This window comes from Ascaphus truei, chromosome 5 (assembly GCF_040206685.1).
Source record: "Ascaphus truei isolate aAscTru1 chromosome 5, aAscTru1.hap1, whole genome shotgun sequence".
NCBI lineage: Eukaryota > Metazoa > Chordata > Amphibia > Anura > Ascaphidae > Ascaphus > Ascaphus truei.
In genome coordinates, this window is record NC_134487.1 from 170,385,733 (window position 1) to 170,405,315 (window position 19,583).

Consider the following 19,583-nt stretch of genomic DNA (forward strand, 5'->3'; position numbering starts at 1 on the left):
CCAGGAGAGCGAGAGAGCGAGAGAGCCAGGAGAGAGAGAGCGAGAGAGCCAGGAGAGAGAGAGAACGCGAGAGAGCCAGGAGAGAGAGAGAGAGCGAGAGAGCCAGGAGAGAGAGAGAGAGCGAGAGAGCCAGGAGAGAGAGAGAGAGCGAGAGAGCCAGGAGAGAGAGAGAGAGCGAGAGAGCCAGGGAGAGAGAGAGAGAGCGAGAGAGCCAGGAGAGAGAGAGAGAGCGAGAGAGCCAGGAGAGAGAGAGAGAGCGAGAGAGCCAGGAGAGAGAGAGAGCGAGAGAGCAGGAGAGAGAGAGAGAGCGAGAGAGCCAGGAGAGAGAGAGCGAGAGAGCCAGGAGAGAGAGAGAGCGAGAGAGCCCAGGAGAGAGAGAGCGAGAGAGCAGGAGAGAGAGAGAGCGAGAGCAGGAGAGAGAGAGAGCGAGAGAGCCAGGAGAGAGAGAGCGAGAGAGCCTGGAGAGAGAGAGAGCGAGAGAGCCTGGAGAGAGAGAGAGCGAGAGAGCCAGGAGAGAGAGAGAGCGAGATAGCCAGGAGAGAGAGAGAGAGCGAGAGAGCCTGGAGAGAGAGAGAGCGAGCCTGGAGAGAGAGAGAGCGAGCCAGGAGAGAGAGAGCGCGAGCCAGGAGAGAGAGAGCGAGAGAGCGAGAGAGCCAGGAGAGAGAGAGAGAGACAGAGAGAGAGAGCGAGAGAGCCAGGAGAGAGAGAGAGCGAGAGAGCCAGGAGAGAGAGAGAGCGAGAGAGCCAGGAGAGAGAGAGAGCGAGAGAGCCAGGAGAGAGAGAGAGCGAGAGAGCCAGGAGAGAGAGAGAGCGAGAGAGCCAGGAGAGAGAGAGAGCGAGAGAGCCAGGAGAGAGAGAGAGCGAGAGAGCCAGGAGAGAGAGAGAGGCGAGAGAGCCAGGAGAGAGAGAGAGCGAGAGAGCCAGGAGAGAGAGAGAGCGAGAGAGCCAGGAGAGAGAGAGAGCGAGAGAGCCAGGAGAGAGAGAGAGCGAGAGAGCCAGGAGAGAGAGAGAGCGAGAGAGCCAGGAGAGAGAGAGCGAGAGAGCCAGGAGAGAGAGAGAGCGAGAGAGCAGGAGAGAGAGAGAGCGAGAGAGCAGGAGAGAGAGAGAGCGAGAGAGCATGGAGAGAGAGAGAGCGAGAGAGCCTGGAGAGAGAGAGAGCGAGCGAGCCTGGAGAGAGCGAGCCAGGAGAGAGCCAGGAGAGAGAGAGAGCGAGAGAGCCAGGAGAGAGAGAGAGAGCGAGAGAGCCAGAAGAGAGAGAGAGAGCGAGAGCCAGGAGAGAGAGAGAGAGCGAGAGAGCCAGGAGAGAGAGAGAGCGAGAGAGCCAGGAGAGAGAGAGAGCGAGAGAGCCAGGAGAGAGAGAGAGCGAGAGAGCCAGGAGAGAGAGAGAGAGAGCCAGGAGAGAGACGAGAGCGAGAAAGCCAGGAGAGAGAGAGAGCGAGAGAGCCTGGAGAGAGAGAGAGCGAGAGAGCCTGGAGAGAGAGAGAGCGAGCGAGCCAGGAGAGAGAGAGAGCGAGAGAGCCAGGAGAGAGAGAGAGCGAGAGAGCCAGGAGAGAGAGAGAGCGAGAGAGCAGGAGAGAGAGAGAGCGAGAGAGCCAGGAGAGAGAGAGAGCGAGAGAGCCAGGAGAGAGAGAGAGCGAGAGAGCCAGGAGAGAGAGAGAGCGAGAGAGCCAGGAGAGAGAGAGAGCGAGAGAGCCAGGAGAGAGAGAGAGCGAGAGAGCCAGGAGAGAGAGAGAGAGCGAGAGAGCCAGGAGAGAGAGAGAGCGAGAGAGCCAGGAGAGAGAGAGAGCGAAATAGCCAGGAGAGAGAGAGAGCGAGCGAGCCAGGAGAGAGAGAGAGCGAGCGAGCCAGGAGAGAGCGAGCGAGCCAGGAGAGAGAGAGAGAGACAGAGAGAGAGCACGAGAGAGCCAGGAGAGAGCCAGGAGAGAGAGCGAGGGAGCCAGGAGAGAGAGAGAGAGCGAGGAGCCAGGAGAGAGAGAGAGAGCGAGAGAGCCAGGAGAGAGAGCGAGAGAGCAGGAGAGAGAGAGACAGAGAGAGAGCACGAGAGAGCCAGGAGAGAGAGCGAGAGCCAGGAGAGAGAGAGAGCGAGAGAGCCAGGAGAGAGAGAGAGCGAGAGAGCCAGGAGAGAGAGCGAGAGAGCCAGGAGAGAGAGACAGAGAGAGAGCACGAGAGAGCCAGGAGAGAGCCAGGAGAGAGAGCGAGAGCCAGGAGAGAGAGAGAGCGAGAGAGCCAGGAGAGAGAGAGAGCGAGAGAGCCAGGAGAGAGAGCGAGAGAGCAGGAGAGAGAGCGAGAGAGCCAGGAGAGAGCGCGAGAGAGCCAGGAGAGAGAGAGAGCGCGAGAGAGCCAGGAGAGAGAGAGAGAGCGAGAGAGCCAGGAGAGAGAGAGAGAGCGAGAGAGCCAGGAGAGAGAGAGAGAGCGAGAGAGCCAGGAGAGAGAGAGAGAGAGCGAGAGAGCCAGGAGAGAGAGAGAGAGCGAGAGAGCCAGGAGAGAGAGAGAGAGCGAGAGAGCCAGGAGAGAGAGAGAGAGCGAGAGAGCGAGCCAGGAGAGAGAGAGAGCGAGCGAGCCAGGAGAGAGCGAGCGAGCAGGAGAGAGAGAGAGAGACAGAGAGAGAGCACGAGAGAGCCAGGAGAGAGCCAGGAGAGAGAGCGAGAGCCAGGAGAGAGAGCGAGGGAGCCAGGAGAGAGAGAGAGAGCGAGGGAGCCAGGAGAGAGAGAGAGAGCGAGAGAGCCAGGAGAGAGAGCGAGAGAGCCAGGAGAGAGAGAGACAGAGAGAGAGCACGAGAGAGCCAGGAGAGAGCCAGGAGAGAGCCAGGAGAGAGAGCGAGAGCCAGGAGAGAGAGAGAGCGAGAGAGCCAGGAGAGAGAGAGAGCGAGAGAGCCAGGAGAGAGAGCGAGAGAGCCAGGAGAGAGAGAGACAGAGAGAGAGCACGAGAGAGCCAGGAGAGAGCCAGGAGAGAGAGCGAGAGCCAGGAGAGAGAGAGAGCGAGAGAGCCAGGAGAGAGAGAGAGCGAGAGAGCCAGGAGAGAGAGCGAGAGAGCCAGGAGAGAGAGAGAGAGCGAGAGAGCCAGGAGAGAGAGAGAGAGAGAGCGAGAGAGCCAGGAGAGAGAGAGAGAGCGAGAGAGCCAGGAGAGAGAGAGAGAGCGAGAGAGCCAGGAGAGAGAGAGAGAGAGAGCGAGAGAGCCAGGAGAGAGAGAGAGAGCGAGAGAGCCAGGAGAGAGAGAGAGAGCGAGAGAGCCAGGAGAGAGAGAGAGCGAGAGAGCCAGGAGAGAGAGAGAGAGCGAGAGAGCCAGGAGAGAGAGAGAGCGAGAGAGCCAGGAGAGAGAGAGAGCGAGAGAGCCAGGAGAGAGAGAGAGCGAGAGAGCCAGGAGAGAGAGAGAGCGAGAGAGCCAGGAGAGAGAGAGAGCGAGAGAGCCAGGAGAGAGAGAGCGAGAGAGCCAGGAGAGAGAGAGCGAGAGAGCCTGGAGAGAGAGAGAGCGAGAGAGCCTGGAGAGAGAGAGAGCGAGAGAGCCAGGAGAGAGAGAGAGCGAGATAGCCAGGAGAGAGAGAGAGTGAGAGAGCCTGGAGAGAGAGAGAGCGAGCCAGGAGAGAGAGAGCGCGAGCCAGGAGAGAGAGAGCGAGAGAGCCAGGAGAGAGAGAGAGAGACAGAGAGAGAGAGCGAGAGAGCCAGGAGAGAGAGAGAGCGAGAGAGCCAGGAGAGAGAGAGAGCGAGAGAGCCAGGAGAGAGAGCGAGAGAGCCAGGAGAGAGAGAGAGCGAGAGAGCCAGGAGAGAGAGAGAGCGAGAGAGCCAGGAGAGAGAGAGAGCGAGAGAGCCAGGAGAGAGAGAGAGCGAGAGAGCCAGGAGAGAGAGAGAGCGAGAGAGCCAGGAGAGAGAGAGAGCGAGAGAGCCAGGAGAGAGAGAGAGCGAGAGAGCCAGGAGAGAGAGAGAGCGAGAGAGCCAGGAGAGAGAGAGAGCGAGAGAGCAGGAGAGAGAGAGAGCGAGAGAGCCATGAGAGAGAGAGAGCGAGAGAGCCTGGAGAGAGAGAGAGCGAGAGAGCCTGGAGAGAGAGAGAGCGAGCGAGCCTGGAGAGAGCGAGCCAGGAGAGAGAGAGCGAGAGAGCCAGGAGAGAGAGAGAGCCAGGAGAGAGAGAGAGCGAGAGAGCCAGGAGAGAGAGAGAGCGAGAGAGCCAGGAGAGAGAGAGAGCGAGAGAGCCAGGAGACAGAGAGAGCGAGAGCCAGGAGAGAGAGAGAGAGCGAGAGAGCCAGGAGAGAGAGAGAGCGAGAGAGCCAGGAGAGAGAGAGAGCGAGAGAGCCAGGAGAGAGAGAGAGCGAGAGAGCCAGGAGAGAGAGAGAGCGAGAGAGCCAGGAGAGAGAGAGAGCGAGAGAGCCAGGAGAGAGAGAGAGAGAGCCAGGAGAGAGAGAGAGCGAGAGAGCCAGGAGAGAGAGAGAGCGAGAAAGCAGGAGAGAGAGAGAGCGAGAGAGCCTGGAGAGAGAGAGAGCGAGCCAGGAGAGAGAGAGCGAGCGAGCCAGGAGAGAGAGAGCGAGCGAGCCAGGAGAGAGAGAGCGAGAGAGCCAGGAGAGAGAGAGAGAGACAGAGAGAGAGCCAGGAGAGAGAGCGAGAGCCAGGAGAGAGAGCGAGGGAGCCAGGAGAGAGAGAGAGCGAGGGAGCCAGGAGAGAGAGAGAGCGAGAGAGCCAGGAGAGAGAGCGAGAGAGCAGGAGAGAGAGAGAGAGCCAGGAGAGAGCAGGAGAGAGAGAGAGCGAGAGAGCCAGGAGAGAGAGAGAGAGCGAGAGAGCCAGGAGAGAGAGAGAGAGCGAGAGAGCCAGGAGAGAGAGAGAGAGCGAGAGAGCAGGAGAGAGAGAGAGAGCGAGAGAGCCAGGAGAGAGAGAGAGAGCGAGAGAGCCAGGAGAGAGAGAGAGCGAGAGAGCCAGGAGAGAGAGAGAGCGAGAGAGCCAGGAGAGAGAGAGAGCGAGAGAGCCAGGAGAGAGAGAGAGCGAGAGAGCCTGGAGAGAGAGAGAGCGAGCGAGCCTGGAGAGAGCGAGCCAGGAGAGAGAGAGAGCGAGAGAGCCTGGAGAGAGAGAGAGCGAGCGAGCCTGGAGAGAGCGAGCCAGGAGAGAGAGAGAGCGAGAGAGCCAGGAGAGAGAGAGAGTGCGAGAGAGCCAGGAGAGAGAGAGCGAGAGAGCCAGGAGAGAGAGAGAGAGCGAGAGAGCCAGGAGAGAGAGAGAGCGAGAGAGCCAGGAGAGAGAGAGAGCGAGAGAGCCAGGAGAGAGAGAGAGCGAGAGAGCCAGGAGAGAGAGAGAGCCAGGAGAGAGAGAGAGCGAGAGAGCCAGGAGAGAGAGAGAGCGAGAGAGCCAGGAGAGAGAGAGAGCGAGAGAGCCAGGAGAGAGAGAGAGCGAGAGAACCAGGAGAGAGAGAGAGCGAGAGAGCCAGGAGAGAGAGAGCGAGAGAGCCAGGAGAGAGAGAGAGCGAGAGAGCCAGGAGAGAGAGAGAGCGAGAGAGCCAGGAGAGAGAGAGAGCGAGAGAGCCAGGAGAGAGAGAGAGCGAGAGAGCCAGGAGAGAGAGAGAGAGCGAGAGAGCCAGGAGAGAGAGAGAGAGCGAGAGAGCCAGGAGAGAGAGAGAGAGCGAGAGAGCCAGGAGAGAGAGAGCGAGAGAGCCAGGAGAGAGAGAGAGAGCGAGAGAGCCAGGAGAGAGAGAGAGCGAGAGAGCCAGGAGAGAGAGAGAGCGAGAGAGCCAGGAGAGAGAGAGAGCGAGAGAGCCAGGAGAGAGAGAGCCAGGAGAGAGAGAGCGAGAGAGCCAGGAGAGAGAGAGCGAGAGAGCCAGGAGAGAGAGAGCGAGAGAGCCAGGAGAGAGAGAGCGAGAGAGCCAGGAGAGAGAGAGAGCGAGAGAGCCAGGAGAGAGAGAGAGCGAGAGAGCCAGGAGAGAGAGAGCGAGAGAGCCAGGAGAGAGAGAGCGAGAGAGCCAGGAGAGAGAGAGCGAGAGAGCCAGGAGAGAGAGAGCCAGGAGAGAGAGAGCCAGGAGAGAGAGAGCGAGAGAGCCAGGAGAGAGAGAGCGAGAGAGCCAGGAGAGAGAGATGGGGGGGGGGGGGAGAAAGAGAATGGAGGGATGGGGGGGGGACGAGAATGGAGTGATGGGGGGGAGAACGAGAATGGAGGGATGGGGGGAGGACGAGAATGGAGGGATGGGGGGGAGCACGAGAATGGAGGGATGGGGGGGGAGGACGAGAATGGAGGGATGGGGGGGGAGCACGAGAATGGAGAGGAGGGGGGGAGGACGAGAATGGAGGGATGGGGGGAGGACGAGAATGGAGGGATGGGGGGGAAGGACGAGAATGGAGGAATGGGGGGGGGAGGACGAGAATGAAGGAATGGGGGGGGAGAACGAGAATGGAGGGATGGGGGGGAGGACGAGAATGGAGGGATGGGCGGGAGGACGAGAATGGTGGGATGGGGGGGAGGACGAGAATGGAGGGATGGGGGGAGGACGAGAATGGAGGGATGGGGGGAGGACGAGAATAGAGGGGTGGGGGGGAGGACGACAATGGAGGGATGGGGGGGAGGACGAGAATGGAGGGATGGGGGGAGGACGACAATGGAGGGATAGGGGGGGAGGACGAGAATGGAGGGATAGGGGGGGAGGACGAGAATGGAGGGATAGGGGGGGAGGACGAGAATGGAGGGATGGGGGGGAGGACAAAAACGGAGGGATGGGGGAGAACGAGAGTGGAGGGATGATAATGAAGGGGGGAGAGAATGGAGGGATGGGGGGGAGAGAGAGAGAATGGTGTGTGTGTGTGTGTGTGTGTGAGAGAGAGAGAAGGGGGGACAGAGCGGGGCGGAGAGACAAAGGAGAAGGGGTGCAGTTGGTGATAAAATATTTTTTTTTTAATGTGTCCCGGTTTTTACTTTTGTAAATCTGGTCACCCTAGAGGAGGAGGAGTTATAGGGAGGTCTATATAGAGCAGATACAGAGCGAGGAGGAGTTATAGGGAGGTCTATATAGAGCAGATACAGAGCGAGGAGGAGTTATAGGGAGGTCTATATAGAGCAGATACAGAGCGAGGAGGAGGAGTTATAGGGAGCAATAAGAGGAATTTGAGAGAAATTAAAGCACAGCATACACATAATGTCCAAGTTCAGCAGGTTTAGACTGGTCTGGCATTTGGGCCTACTGAAAGTTGGGAGAAGTTTAGAGTGTAAAGAGGGTGAGCGCTTTCAGTCATTGAGTCTGAAAGAGCAGAGATGCACATTTGCATATTATTTCTCTCTCTGCCCTGTGCAGTAAATGCTTTGACTACACTCGCGAAGCCCTTAAATAGAAGATTCTGAAACAACCCTTACAAACAGTAATGAAAGTGTCAAACGGCCGACTGCTTTCCCTTTACTGGAGCTCCAATCGTGAAACATTTAAGCACAAGTAAAGTATATGGGTGGAGTTATTAGCTAGCTATTGATGGCAGACCATTTTTAACACCACTATATGTTGCAACGATAGTCAAACCACAAAAGAACATACGTGATCAGACGGGATCTCGCCATCTTCGGAGATGATTTGGCGCTTCCAGATTCCCTTCTCGGTTTGGATTCGTGGGTACAATCCACCTCTTCGGTTGCCAACATTTTAGACGACTTAAAGGGATCCACAGAATCATCAAACTGCTCAGTGTCTAAGCTGCAAGACCCATTTGGAAGAGTAGGGGAAGGGGGCAAGGCAGACTTACCCCCAAACGGATTGAAGTTGGGGTCTTCCCATTGGTTTGGGTCAAAGTTATAGGATGACTTGGGAAGACAGACATCGTCTGGGTCAGTTGAGGATGACTGTGGCTCCAGGTTCTTTTCAAGCTCTACTGAGCTGGTGTTTCTGTTGGCACTGTCTTTCTGCTTTTTGGATGGCAGCTTACTGCCCGATTTCCGGCTCAGTTTCCTGCTCGGTGCAGCTTTCTTGACGTCATTTTCCAACCCATCAGTGAGATCAAACGTCATCTTAACCTGAGGAGGTCTCTTGGCATCCACATCTGTCACTTCTGTGCCAAAAACCTCATCAGATGCAGTGGGATGGTTCTGTAAATCATCATCCTTTCTAAATTCTTCACCACCAGAGTTGGGGGAATTATTTGTGTCCTCCACATTAGGTTCAATGTTCACACTGTCTCCATCTACCAGCTTCTGCATTACATGTTGACCGTCCTCAAATTTCCTCTCGCTTTCCTGAAAAACGGATGCAACTTTAGGGGGTGTCTCAGGATGCTGAACCATGGCTTCCTTTTCAAAGGATTCTGGGACGCTGCATGCCAAACCCTTGGAGGGAGCAGATTCTTGGTCAGCCTCCGGTTCACCAGATAATTTAGCTAAATCCGAAACACACTTTGGCACATCTGAATCTCGCTCTCCTTCCAGGCCTGGTCCTGATGCACCATCGCTGGAGTCATTGGGATCATCTTTCATGGATAATTTGGATATGAGTTGAGTGACATCTTTATTTGATTCTGCAAATAAAGCTAAAGAACACCATAAAAACTGAGATTAGACAGAATTCCTAACAGTTTTCATTTAATATCCATTAGCATTTGAATTGACAGATGTATCAAAATATTATAGACAAATCTTAAAAATATATACAGAAGACACCCTGTTTTTAAATACCGTTGTATTACCCTGTTTTGTTGTTTGACATATGTATATATATGGGAGATTTCAATGCACAGATTAGTGCCAAGCAGAAAGACAAAGTGTGAGTTGGTAAGTATGGTTACGGTAACAGGAGTAAACATTGAGGCAGATTGGCAGAATTAATTCTTCAAGAAGAATCCAAATAGAAAAATGGGCCATGGAATGGAATCATGAAATGGACCACATCCTACTTAATAAGCAAAACGTGATTGAAGACTGCACAGTCCTCAACCGTTTTGACACCAGGAGTGATCACCGATTAATTTGCAGCGAAACCACATCACAATGCGAGGATGAGATGGAAAAAAGAAAACGGAATAAAAAGACAAAGAGGGGAAAAAAAACAGAGGATTTCAACTAGAACTGAAAAATCGCTTTGGCATACTCGAAATGCATGTGGACACTTTATCAAACAATTATGAAGAACTTAGAATTGATGCTTTTAGTTGAAAGCGCAAAAAAACCTAGAGGAACCACCAACAAGAATGCCCACCTACCGTCTCTATACGTCCCTCCTACCAACCCTTACAAACAGTAAAGAAAGTGTCAAACGGCCGACTGCTTTCCCTTTACTGCAGCTCCTACCAACCCATTAGATTGTAAGCTCTTCGGAGCAGGGACTCCTCTTCCGAAATGTTACTGTTATGTCTGAAGCACTTCTCCCCTTTATGTGTTATTTATATTATTTGTTATCTATATGATGGTCACGTGTATTACTGCTGTGAAGCGCGATGTACATTAATGGCGCTATATAAATGAAGACATACAATACAACAAATCAATTACTGAGGAGATGACAAGAAATAAAGCAATCCCAAGATGCCAACAATCTGCAAACGCATAACTGAGTATGTAAGAAAATGTACCTGTCATATGGTGAGGAAGACTATCGAAGGTGACAAAAGTTTAACGATGAAGCAGCGACTTCTGATTAGAAAGAAGCAAAATCATTGCATCACACAAGATGGTGGATCAACAATATAAAACTGCACTTATCATAAAGAGTTGAGGACATGACATTGTACGAGAACACAACACACGGCATGAAATGACCACTGATGTACCATGCGTCCTTACAGAAAAAGTGGCAAAAGCAATAAAATCCATGAAGAATGGGAAGGCTCGCAGGGAAAAGGAAATTACAACTGAAATCTTCAAAGAAGCTGCGGAAGAAGTAGAGACCATCCTTGCAAAATGCTTCCACAAGTAAGGCTGTGTCCCCGCTAGCGCTGAGCTGGCGGCGCTTAGCGAGGTGACGTATATATATTTTCACACACACACACACACACACACACACACACACACACACACACACACACACACACACACACACACACACACACACACACACACACACACACACACACACACACACACACACGATACCGTTTGAAGCACAAGATCAGGAGACAGCACTCTGGTAAGTTTGATCACACGTTTTTGTGACCACCTTGAGAAAGGTCACACTGGGGGACCGAAACGTCGGTTTATGTGTCTTTTTCAATACAAAAACTTGTGATCAAACTTACCAGAGTGCTGTCTCCTGATCTCGTGCTTCAAACAGTATCGTATGGTTTATTATTGCTTTATGGGACAAGCACCCAATTTTTTCTACTTGCAAGTGGAGTGCCGGCTGCTTCTGTGGATTATATATATATACATATATATACACACATATATATATATATACATACATACATACATATATATATATATATACATATATATATACATACACAAACACACACACGTGATGCGCGCTCGCACACACGCTCAGCGCGTAGATAAATAAAAATGTTATACTTTCCCGCTCGCTCAATATTCGTCAATGCCGCCCCCCCCCTCTCCCTGCGCGCGAGCAGACGCAGGACACCCGCCACGCATGCTTTGAGCGCCAGCGGGGACTCGGCCTAAGGAGACAAATCAGACGCCAAGAACTACAGACCAAAATCAGCGTTTCCAATCACTTGCAAGATGTTTACGAAGATCGTTGCTAATCGGGTACAACAGACCCTGAACTTGGTCCAGCCTAGAGAACAGCTATTAGATAACATGAAGATACAAGCAAGATAAGGCTCAGCAATGGAGTGCGGCAGGGAGACACCGTGTCACCAAATCTTTTCATAGCAACACTTGAACTCTTCAAAACATTAGATTGGGAAGAAAAGGGTGTCAAAAAGCAACAGTGACTACTTGAATTACCACCGATTTGCAGATGACATTGTTATTTGTGCCACAAATCCAGAAGACCTCCACCAACAAATCATAGAACTCGCCGAAGCAAGTAGAAGAATCTCAGCAGGACCAAAGGGTGTCAACTCTGCAAAGATCAAAATAAATGGAATAAAACTAGAAATGGAAGATTTTGTCTACCTTGGTTGGTAAGTAACAATGGATGGAAACCTTTTGAATGAAATCAAGAGGAGAATGAAGATGGGACGGAGCGTATTTGGAAGACGACAATATCTCTAGGAAAACTTCCACTGTGCCTCAAGAGGAAAGATTTCGACCTGTGTATTCTGCCTGTGCTCACGTATGGACGTGAAACTTGGATCCTAAATACGAAGATAATTTGGAAGCTAAGTATGGAGAGATGTATATCGGGTATTGCATAAAAAGAGATAGGACAAATAATGAATGAGTTCAAAACCAAATTAAAAAAAGCCTGTGACATCACATAAGTGAAGAAATTAAAATGGCAGTGGGCCGGACATAGAAGAAATTACCATCGTTGGACTAAGATGGTACTCAACTGGATTCCAAGAGAAATTAAAAGACCAAGATAGCGACCAAAAGTAAGACGGGAGGATGAAATCAGGAAAATGTGCTGAAGAAGAGATGCTTGTAACCGCCGTGCCTTGATGATAATTGGTGAGGCCTTAATATATTGTTGCGAATAGACAAGTCCTGAAGATGAGAGATACACATATACACACACAATCCAGTTTCATGTGGTATGGTAAACGCACCCAATATTACCAGTAATGTTTGTTATATTTTAATGGGAGTGCTGCTGAAATGTGACTATAAAAAAAAAAAAGCAAAAAAAACAAGACCAATGCAGACCCCGATTCCCTAAAACCCCAAATTCTCATTAATAACCATTCCCTAATATCCGTAGCTTACTGCATAAAAGCCAGCACTATTTCTAATATTTTATTTAAATTGGGGTTTATGTTTGGGCCAAAGTATAATAAGCCTGTCCACCACACCAAGGTAACCCCAAAATCAGGAAAAGGCAAACGTTATCCATTACGCACACGCACTGTGTGTGGCGATCCACGAAGGTTGGGAGTGCGGGTAACCGCGTCACGGATTCTTCTTACATACGCAGAACGACAGGGATGGTCTTTGGGATGGGTTAATGTTTTAATGCAGAATAGGGTTAGTTTAAAGATAAGCATACAGCAAATAAAATACCACTTGTGAGCACATTCAGGTCTGCAGCCCTGCCTTACCCCATTTTTTCTTATGCATACAGCGCTTCCACTGCAGCTAGGGATTCTGCTAAATGACATGCATACGAGCACTCACAGTGTCACCTTTTGCTTCATGTCCATTTTAAGATGGACCCTTATAAGCATAAGCCTGCCGTATTACACAGCTTTTCAGCACAGCTTGGGTTAAAGAAGTGCATACCCAGTAAGGCTAAGGCCCCGCTCCCAGAGTCAGCGCACCTGCGCTGCCGACAGGCGGTGCGCTGAGATACACAGACCGCGATCTGCGGTCTGTAGGGAGCGGGAGCCGGAGCGGGAGGTGGGCGGGAGGTGGGAGGTTTGATCGGGAGGTGGGCGGGAGGTGGGCGGTTTGACAGGGAGGGAGGGCGTGGCTTGAGCGGAGGGACCCGCTACTCTACCCCCCCTCCCTCCACGGACTCGGGCTGGAGCTGGAAGGTAAGTTTAAACACACACACGCAGGCACTCATTCATACACGCGCACACACACACACAGGCAGGCACTCACGCACTCATACACGCGCGCACACACAGACAGGCACTCACGCACTCATACATACACACACACACACACACACACACACACACACACACACACACACACACACACAGACAGAGGCAGGCACTCGGGCACACACACACACAGACAGGCACTCACGCACTCAGACACATACACACACAGACAGGCACGCACTCAGACACACACACAGAGAAAGGCACTCACCTGCTTTCACTCCACACTCCTCCCCGCTCCCCGAAGCCTCTCCTCCTCCCGAAGCCTCCCCTCCCCATTGGCTCACAGCCACACACGTCACGCGTCAACGCTAGGAAACACCATTCTCTGGTGTCTCCAGCGGCTGACGCGCTACAGCGTGTAGTGCTCTGTGCAGCCAGGGGGGACCGGGACCGGCTCGCGAGGATTCCCCTGCTGGTGGGGAACTCGCGACCCGCCGCCCGCGCCAACGAGCGCAGCGGGACCGAGGCCTTACCCTGCCCCCACAGAAGATAAGGTAAGCAAAATATCTTCCGGACAGTATAGACAATAACACCTGCATGAAACTTGCAGGAATTGCACAAGGTCTATTGATAATTGACCTTCCCTGAAGATAAAGAGGTTTGCTACTGGACTAGCCAACAATCTGCTAACACAGGAAGAAGAGCACTCAGCCCCTACACTAAGCCAAAGAAAGAAGATGGCAGAAAAGCGCTGACGGCAGATAAAGCCAGGGCAGGGAATAATTGTGACGCGAGAATGAAGTAGGGATACTGTTGTTTTTTTACAAGTATACAGGCATACCCCGGTTTAAGGACACTCACTTTAAGTAAACTCGCGAGTAAGTACATATCGCTCAATAGGCAAGCGGGGAGACTATAGAGCCTGTTACACGTGTTATTTACATCAGTTATGCACGTATATAACGAATGCAGTACAGTACATGCATCGATAAGTGGGAAAAAGGTAGTGCTTCACTTCAAGTACTTTTTCGCTTTACATACATGCTCCGGTCCCATTGCGTACGTTAATGCAGGGTATGCCTGTACACACATACAGAACCCCTATAAGCTCATATTGAACCCCCAAAATAACCACAACATATATATATATGCGTATAAGTGTCAAAGAGGAGTGCTACTGAGCATGGCAATATATATTTAAAACCAGAGACAGAGACTGAAACACAGACAGAGCTCAGTGCTACATCCAGAGACCCTAATACCCGGTATAGTGTACAGGGGTTCTGTATGTTTTGCAATTCTTGTTCAGCTGGTCCTAGCTGATTTGGAGGGTGGCTCCTCCTCCCCAAGTTTGAAGCTCACCCCCTCCTACTTTTAAATGGTTAAAAGCTCACTCCATTGCATCTCCCACTCTCAGGGGAACTTGCATCCAGTCTGATTGCGACAAATCTAATACAGAGTGCTTTTCCTGGTATTATACAGGTTAATAAGAGCTTCAACCAGACTTAGAACTATGCAACAAATTGACAGATTTATTATAAATCATTCTTCCTGGTAATGTACAGGTTATTAAGAATCTATTTTAGTGTTAGGACCCTCGAGATGTGGTCTGCCTTGGAGGGGCTCAAGGGCTTACAACACTTTGGCCAATGAGTTAAACTAAAAGACCATTTTATTCAAAAGATGTCTCTAATATATATAGCAACTGTAAATATTACTGTATGTTCATATTTACAGTTGCTTTATGCTTTACTGTGGAGGGTTTTTGTAACTTTTTTTTACCCACCATAACCTTAATAATTATATATATATATATATATATATATATCCCGTGTATTAGTGTCTTTGTATGTAGCACTGAGCTCTGTCTGTGTTTCATGTTCTGTCTCTGGACACACACACACACACACACACACACACACACACACACACACACACACACACACACACACACACACACACACACACACACACACACACACACTTTTAGAGAGATTCGTTGTCAAGACCAGGGGTGCGCAAATTAGGGGGGGTGCGCAAATTAGGGGGGGTGCGCAAATTAGGGGGGGTGCGCAAATTAGGGGGGGTGCGCAAATTAGGGGGGGTGCGCAAATTAGGGGGGGTGCGCAAATTAGGGGGGGTGCGCAAATTAGGGGGGGTGCGCAAATTAGGGGGGGGGCGCAAATTAGGGGGGGGTGCGCAAAGTGGGGGGGGGAGGGCTGCGGCTGCAGAGGCCCTGCGCTCTTCCCCACGGCATTTAAATGAAGTGCAGGGGGATTGCGCATGGTCTCTGCAATGTCTCCTGGCTTGTGGCTTGTCTCCTACCATGGCAACGTGCGTCAAATGACACCGCGGGTCACGTCACCTGACCCCGTGCGGCATTTGACGCTGAATTTTAGGTAAGGGCGGGACGCGAGCACAGGGGCTGACTGGCAGACAGGAGGGGCGCAGCGCACAAAGTTTGACTAGGAGACTTGTGTACATCACACGAGGGCAAAACTGTACTATTAATACGAATTGCTTGCCAAGATTTAAAAAAATAAAATAAAAATCTACTTTGAGAAACTAGTCTGAATCCCCACAGTGTAACATTTATTTTTTTAGATTGTAAGCTCTACGGGCAGGGACTCGTTTTCCTATTGTTACTTGTATGTCTGAAGCGCGTATTCCCATTATGTTATATTATTATATCCCGTGTATACTGCTGTGACGCTTTATGTACATGGATGGCGCTATATAAAATAAGGATATAACATAAAAACACTAATATACACAGACACACAGACACACACAGACACACACAGACACACACAGACACACACAGACACACACAGACACACACAGACACACACAGACACACACAGACACACACAGACACACACACACACAGACACACACAGACACACACAGACACACAGACACACAGACACACAGACACACACAGACACACACAGACACACACAGACACACACAGACACACACAGACACACACAGACACACACAGACACACAGACACACAGACACACAGACACACAGACACACAGACACACGTCTGAGGATTCTAGGGAGTACAGAAAGTTTAAACTAACAGTTTCCTTGAATATGTTAAATAAAAGTTCAGACACAATTACTAGCGGGATGCATTAAATGCAGTCCTGTAATTAGTGTGATTTATTGCTTTTGTGTTAGTCCAATAAAAGATATCAGTACATGTAAAAACTGTAATTACACAGAAAAGGTACAATTGCACAACTCTAAACTCATTACACAATTAAAATGAGGATTGTCCTTTTACGTACATCGTAAAGACTTTAAGAGGCAGTTCCACTGCATGTTTATTTTGTATTTGTTAAACATTTTCTTCTCATACTGTACAATATAGGGTCTACATTTAAATGGCTGGTAATCGTCTCAGACTTTATTTCATTAGTAGACCTCAAAGAACTTTGTCTGAGAAGATTGCGATAAGAATTTTTTTTTCTGATAGGATCCTTTGCAGTTTGCATGGAAAACAGCTCTGTGCTGCCTGGTGGAGTGGAGAAAGTGAGAAAAGGCCGCAGGAGTTACCATGTGGGGACACTGCTGCAGATTGAACCATTTTTAAATCCGAATTAAAATCACATAAAAAAAACAAAACAGTTCGGATAATAAACATAAGGTGGGTGATCTGATTTATGGGGTGCGGCATAAGTCTTACTTTCAAAATGGCTTATTCTGGGGCAGGTTGAAGGATTGCACCTTTTATATGGTCACTCCATTAGCACTCATACTTTTACACACGTCAGTGTGTCAGTGTGTGCGTGTGTGCCAGTGTGTGCGTGCCAGTTGTGCCAGTGTGTGCGTGCCAGTATGTGCGTGTGTGCCAGTGTGTGTGCGTGCCAGTTGTGCCGCGTGTGCCAGTAATGTACATAGACTGTAAACAATAAGCATGCAGGGAGATGGGCACCTTTAAGTGCCCTCCATACTGTACAATTCAGGGGCTGCTGCCTTCACTGTTAGCACCCGTTCACAGGGGCTGCTGCCTTCACTGTTCGCACCCGTTCATAGACGTGTAAAAGTTTAGCGCCTTGTGTGGCTCTGGGCCTGTGTATTTACTTCCTAAAAGTTAGCCGAACACTCAACCTAAAATGGCTGCCAAATAGTAAACACCTCGTCTTTAGTGACATGGTTAGAAGGACCTTAGCTGATCAGCTCAGTGGAGGACTTCGGACCATATTTACCAAGCTGTTTTCTACCACCACACACCTTACGACCACAATGGAAGACACCACGGCCATGTTAAATTATTTAACGTGACGGTAACCTAACTTAGTGTCACATTAAGACAAAGCAAGGTCCTGTTTTCTCCCGTAAAGAGCCTAGTTTCAACTATAATGGGCACGCTAATCAGGCGTGATCATAATATCCACTGGAATCCATTACCACAGGGACTTAATGGAGCAATCCATGCAATATCTTACATGTGTTTGTTTTTTTAAATAAATGAGTTCTGTAGTATTAGATAATACTTACATTATTATTAAACTTTTAATTCCATTTTTAATAGTATACTTGGAGTTCTATAGCAGGTTTTAGCAGCTCCCCGGCAGTGCAAGAGCTTTGTAATTGTAGCTGTTGACTTCCACTGACTGAAGGATTGATTGAAACTAAAAAGGCGGCAATTAAGTGAACCCTGGATCTGTGCTGATCGATCACGGGAGAATTAATCAAATCGGCAGCTCAGGTCATTTGTTTTCAATACAGGTACAGCGCTGCATGGGATTGCCTCTTTAATGTTACATTTTTAGAAGTTATACTTCAACTTGGCATTACTCCTGTGAAGACCAGGAAATAGGCGGTTACAGGGTCTGGGTGGGATTAACACAGCAGTTGGGCAGAATGTGAGGGCTATTTTCATCTCCTCTCGACCCCCACTTCTGCCAAAGCCCGACTGTGTCATACTTGACGTCACGTTATTCTAAGATAAAACTACATTGTCACAATATGTTAATCCTGTGCTAATGACATGTAGTGCGGATGTGGTTTTTTCATCCAATTACATGGTAGCTGTGGGCACATAACGTCCGTTCTCGTTTTAAGCAACGTAAAATGTATGAACCCCGAGTTAATATTCAAGTCACGGCCTCCAGCACCAGAAGGTGTTTTATTGCAGAAGAAGGCCTAGTAGATATGGGCCAATGTCTCTTATCAGTCTCTGGAATCATGTTGGAAAGCAGCTCTGTGCTGCCTGCTGGTATGGAGTCAGTGAGAATAAACAGCTGGAGTTGCCATGTGGACCCCTTACTGCAGGCTTGGGGTAGGGTGACCAGATTTGTCCCGGGAAAAGCCGAGACAAATCTCACCCATGCGCAGTCGGCGCTTGCACGTGCGACCGGAGCTTGCCGGTCGTGCGTGGGGAAGAGCAGCCGGCAAGTGGTGATCGTGCATGCGCAGCCGGCAAGTGGCAATCGCGCATGCGCAGCCGGCAAGTGGCGATTGCGCAGCTGGCAAGTGGCGATTGCGCATGCGCAGCCGGGAAGTGCGATCGCACATGCGCACCCGGAAAGTGCCGATCACGCGTGCATGGTCGCAAGCGCTCTTTGCGCATGTGGCGCTCGGCAGCGGCACAGAAAACCGGGACAGAGTCCGAAAAACTGGGACTGTCCCGGCTGCACCGGGACATCTGGTCACGCTAGCTTAGGAGCTCTGTCAAATAAAAATGGAGCCTGGTTTAAAAGGGTTTAAAAAGAGTTCTAGGGAAGGGGCTTATATGGCGCACTAGGAGGAGTTCTAGGGGGTTTATATGGGGCAATAGTTCTTGGGGGGGTTATCTGGGGAAAAAGGAATTCTAGGGGCAGTTATCTGGGGCAATAGGCGTTGTAGGAGCAGTTATCTGGCCAATAGGAGGAGTTCTAGGGGCAGTTATCTGGGCAATAGGAGTTCTAGGGGGGGTTATCTGGGGCAATAGGAGTTATAGGGAGGGGTTGTATGGAGCAATAAGAGTTATAGGGAGTGATATATAGAATTAAATTAAAGCCAGTTAAAGTTATACAATTGCTAAAAAGGACTTTTCTACTATATAAAATTGTCCCTTTTCTAGAAAAATAGTGCCAGAACAGTATGGGAGTTGATACACAGACCCTCTTGCTTTGCCTCTCCCTGTGAAGATTTCCCCTCGTCCCTCCCATTCCGTAAGGTTTAATAGAGTGTGAGACAGTACCTACATTGTTCTTACTTCCTTTGTGAAACAGTCTCCTGACCTCAAAATTACCCACAATCCTGCTGCAGGGCTAACGAGCGAGATGCAAAACAACCAACGCATATTAACTATTCATTCTGGGATATTTGTAACATCTAGACTACCCATTAAAAAAAGGTCTTTATATCTAATGTAGGATGACCTGGCTGCAGATTATCAGGAACAGGATCAGACAGTCCTGGGTGTATATCTAATGCCTTGTGACCTCCTGACTCCAGATTATCAGGGACAGGATCAGACAGGCCTGGGTTTATATTTAATTTAGTGTGACCTCCTGAATGCAGATTATGAGGGACAGGCTCAAGCTGTCCTGGTTTTATATCTAATGTAGTGTGACCTCCTGAATGCAGATTATGAGGGATAGGATCAGACAGTCCTGGGTTTATATGGCATGTAGGCTGACTCCAGATTGTCAGACAGGTTCAGCCATCAGTTACCCTATAGATTGTAATTCATTGTTGGCACTTAAGGGGTTAAACAGTCAGGTGCCTAGTGAGACACTTAGAGAAAAATCCCAAGAATCTTTTCTACGTGGCCAGTTTTATGACATTCTTTGGAGTTAGGGCTGGGATACAGTCTGACCACATAAACCCCACAGAACCTAAACAGAGCTACAATATGCAACGCTAATAAATGGTGCATCCATTCAGTACTGGACATTTAGAGTGATACAATTAAAGTCCATGAGGAAAAATATGAGTCGTATGTAAGAAAATGATCCAATTACCCCTTGAGTGCCAGAGGAGAGGAGTTATCGCGAGCAGTTATATGGAGCACTCAGGGGAGATATAGGGAGGG

General features: G+C 50.1%; 1 protein-coding gene across 1 annotated transcript in view; it reads right to left on the minus strand.

Moving 5' to 3' along the window:
- TACC1 (transforming acidic coiled-coil containing protein 1) overlaps window positions 1-19,583 on the minus strand; it is a 57,063-nt gene that overhangs the window by 24,072 nt on the left and 13,408 nt on the right. Inside the window, exon 3 of the mRNA XM_075599125.1 lies at window positions 7,444-8,464. Coding sequence (XP_075455240.1) covers window positions 7,444-8,464 — 1,021 coding nt within the window. The remainder of the gene's footprint in view (window positions 1-7,443; window positions 8,465-19,583) is intronic.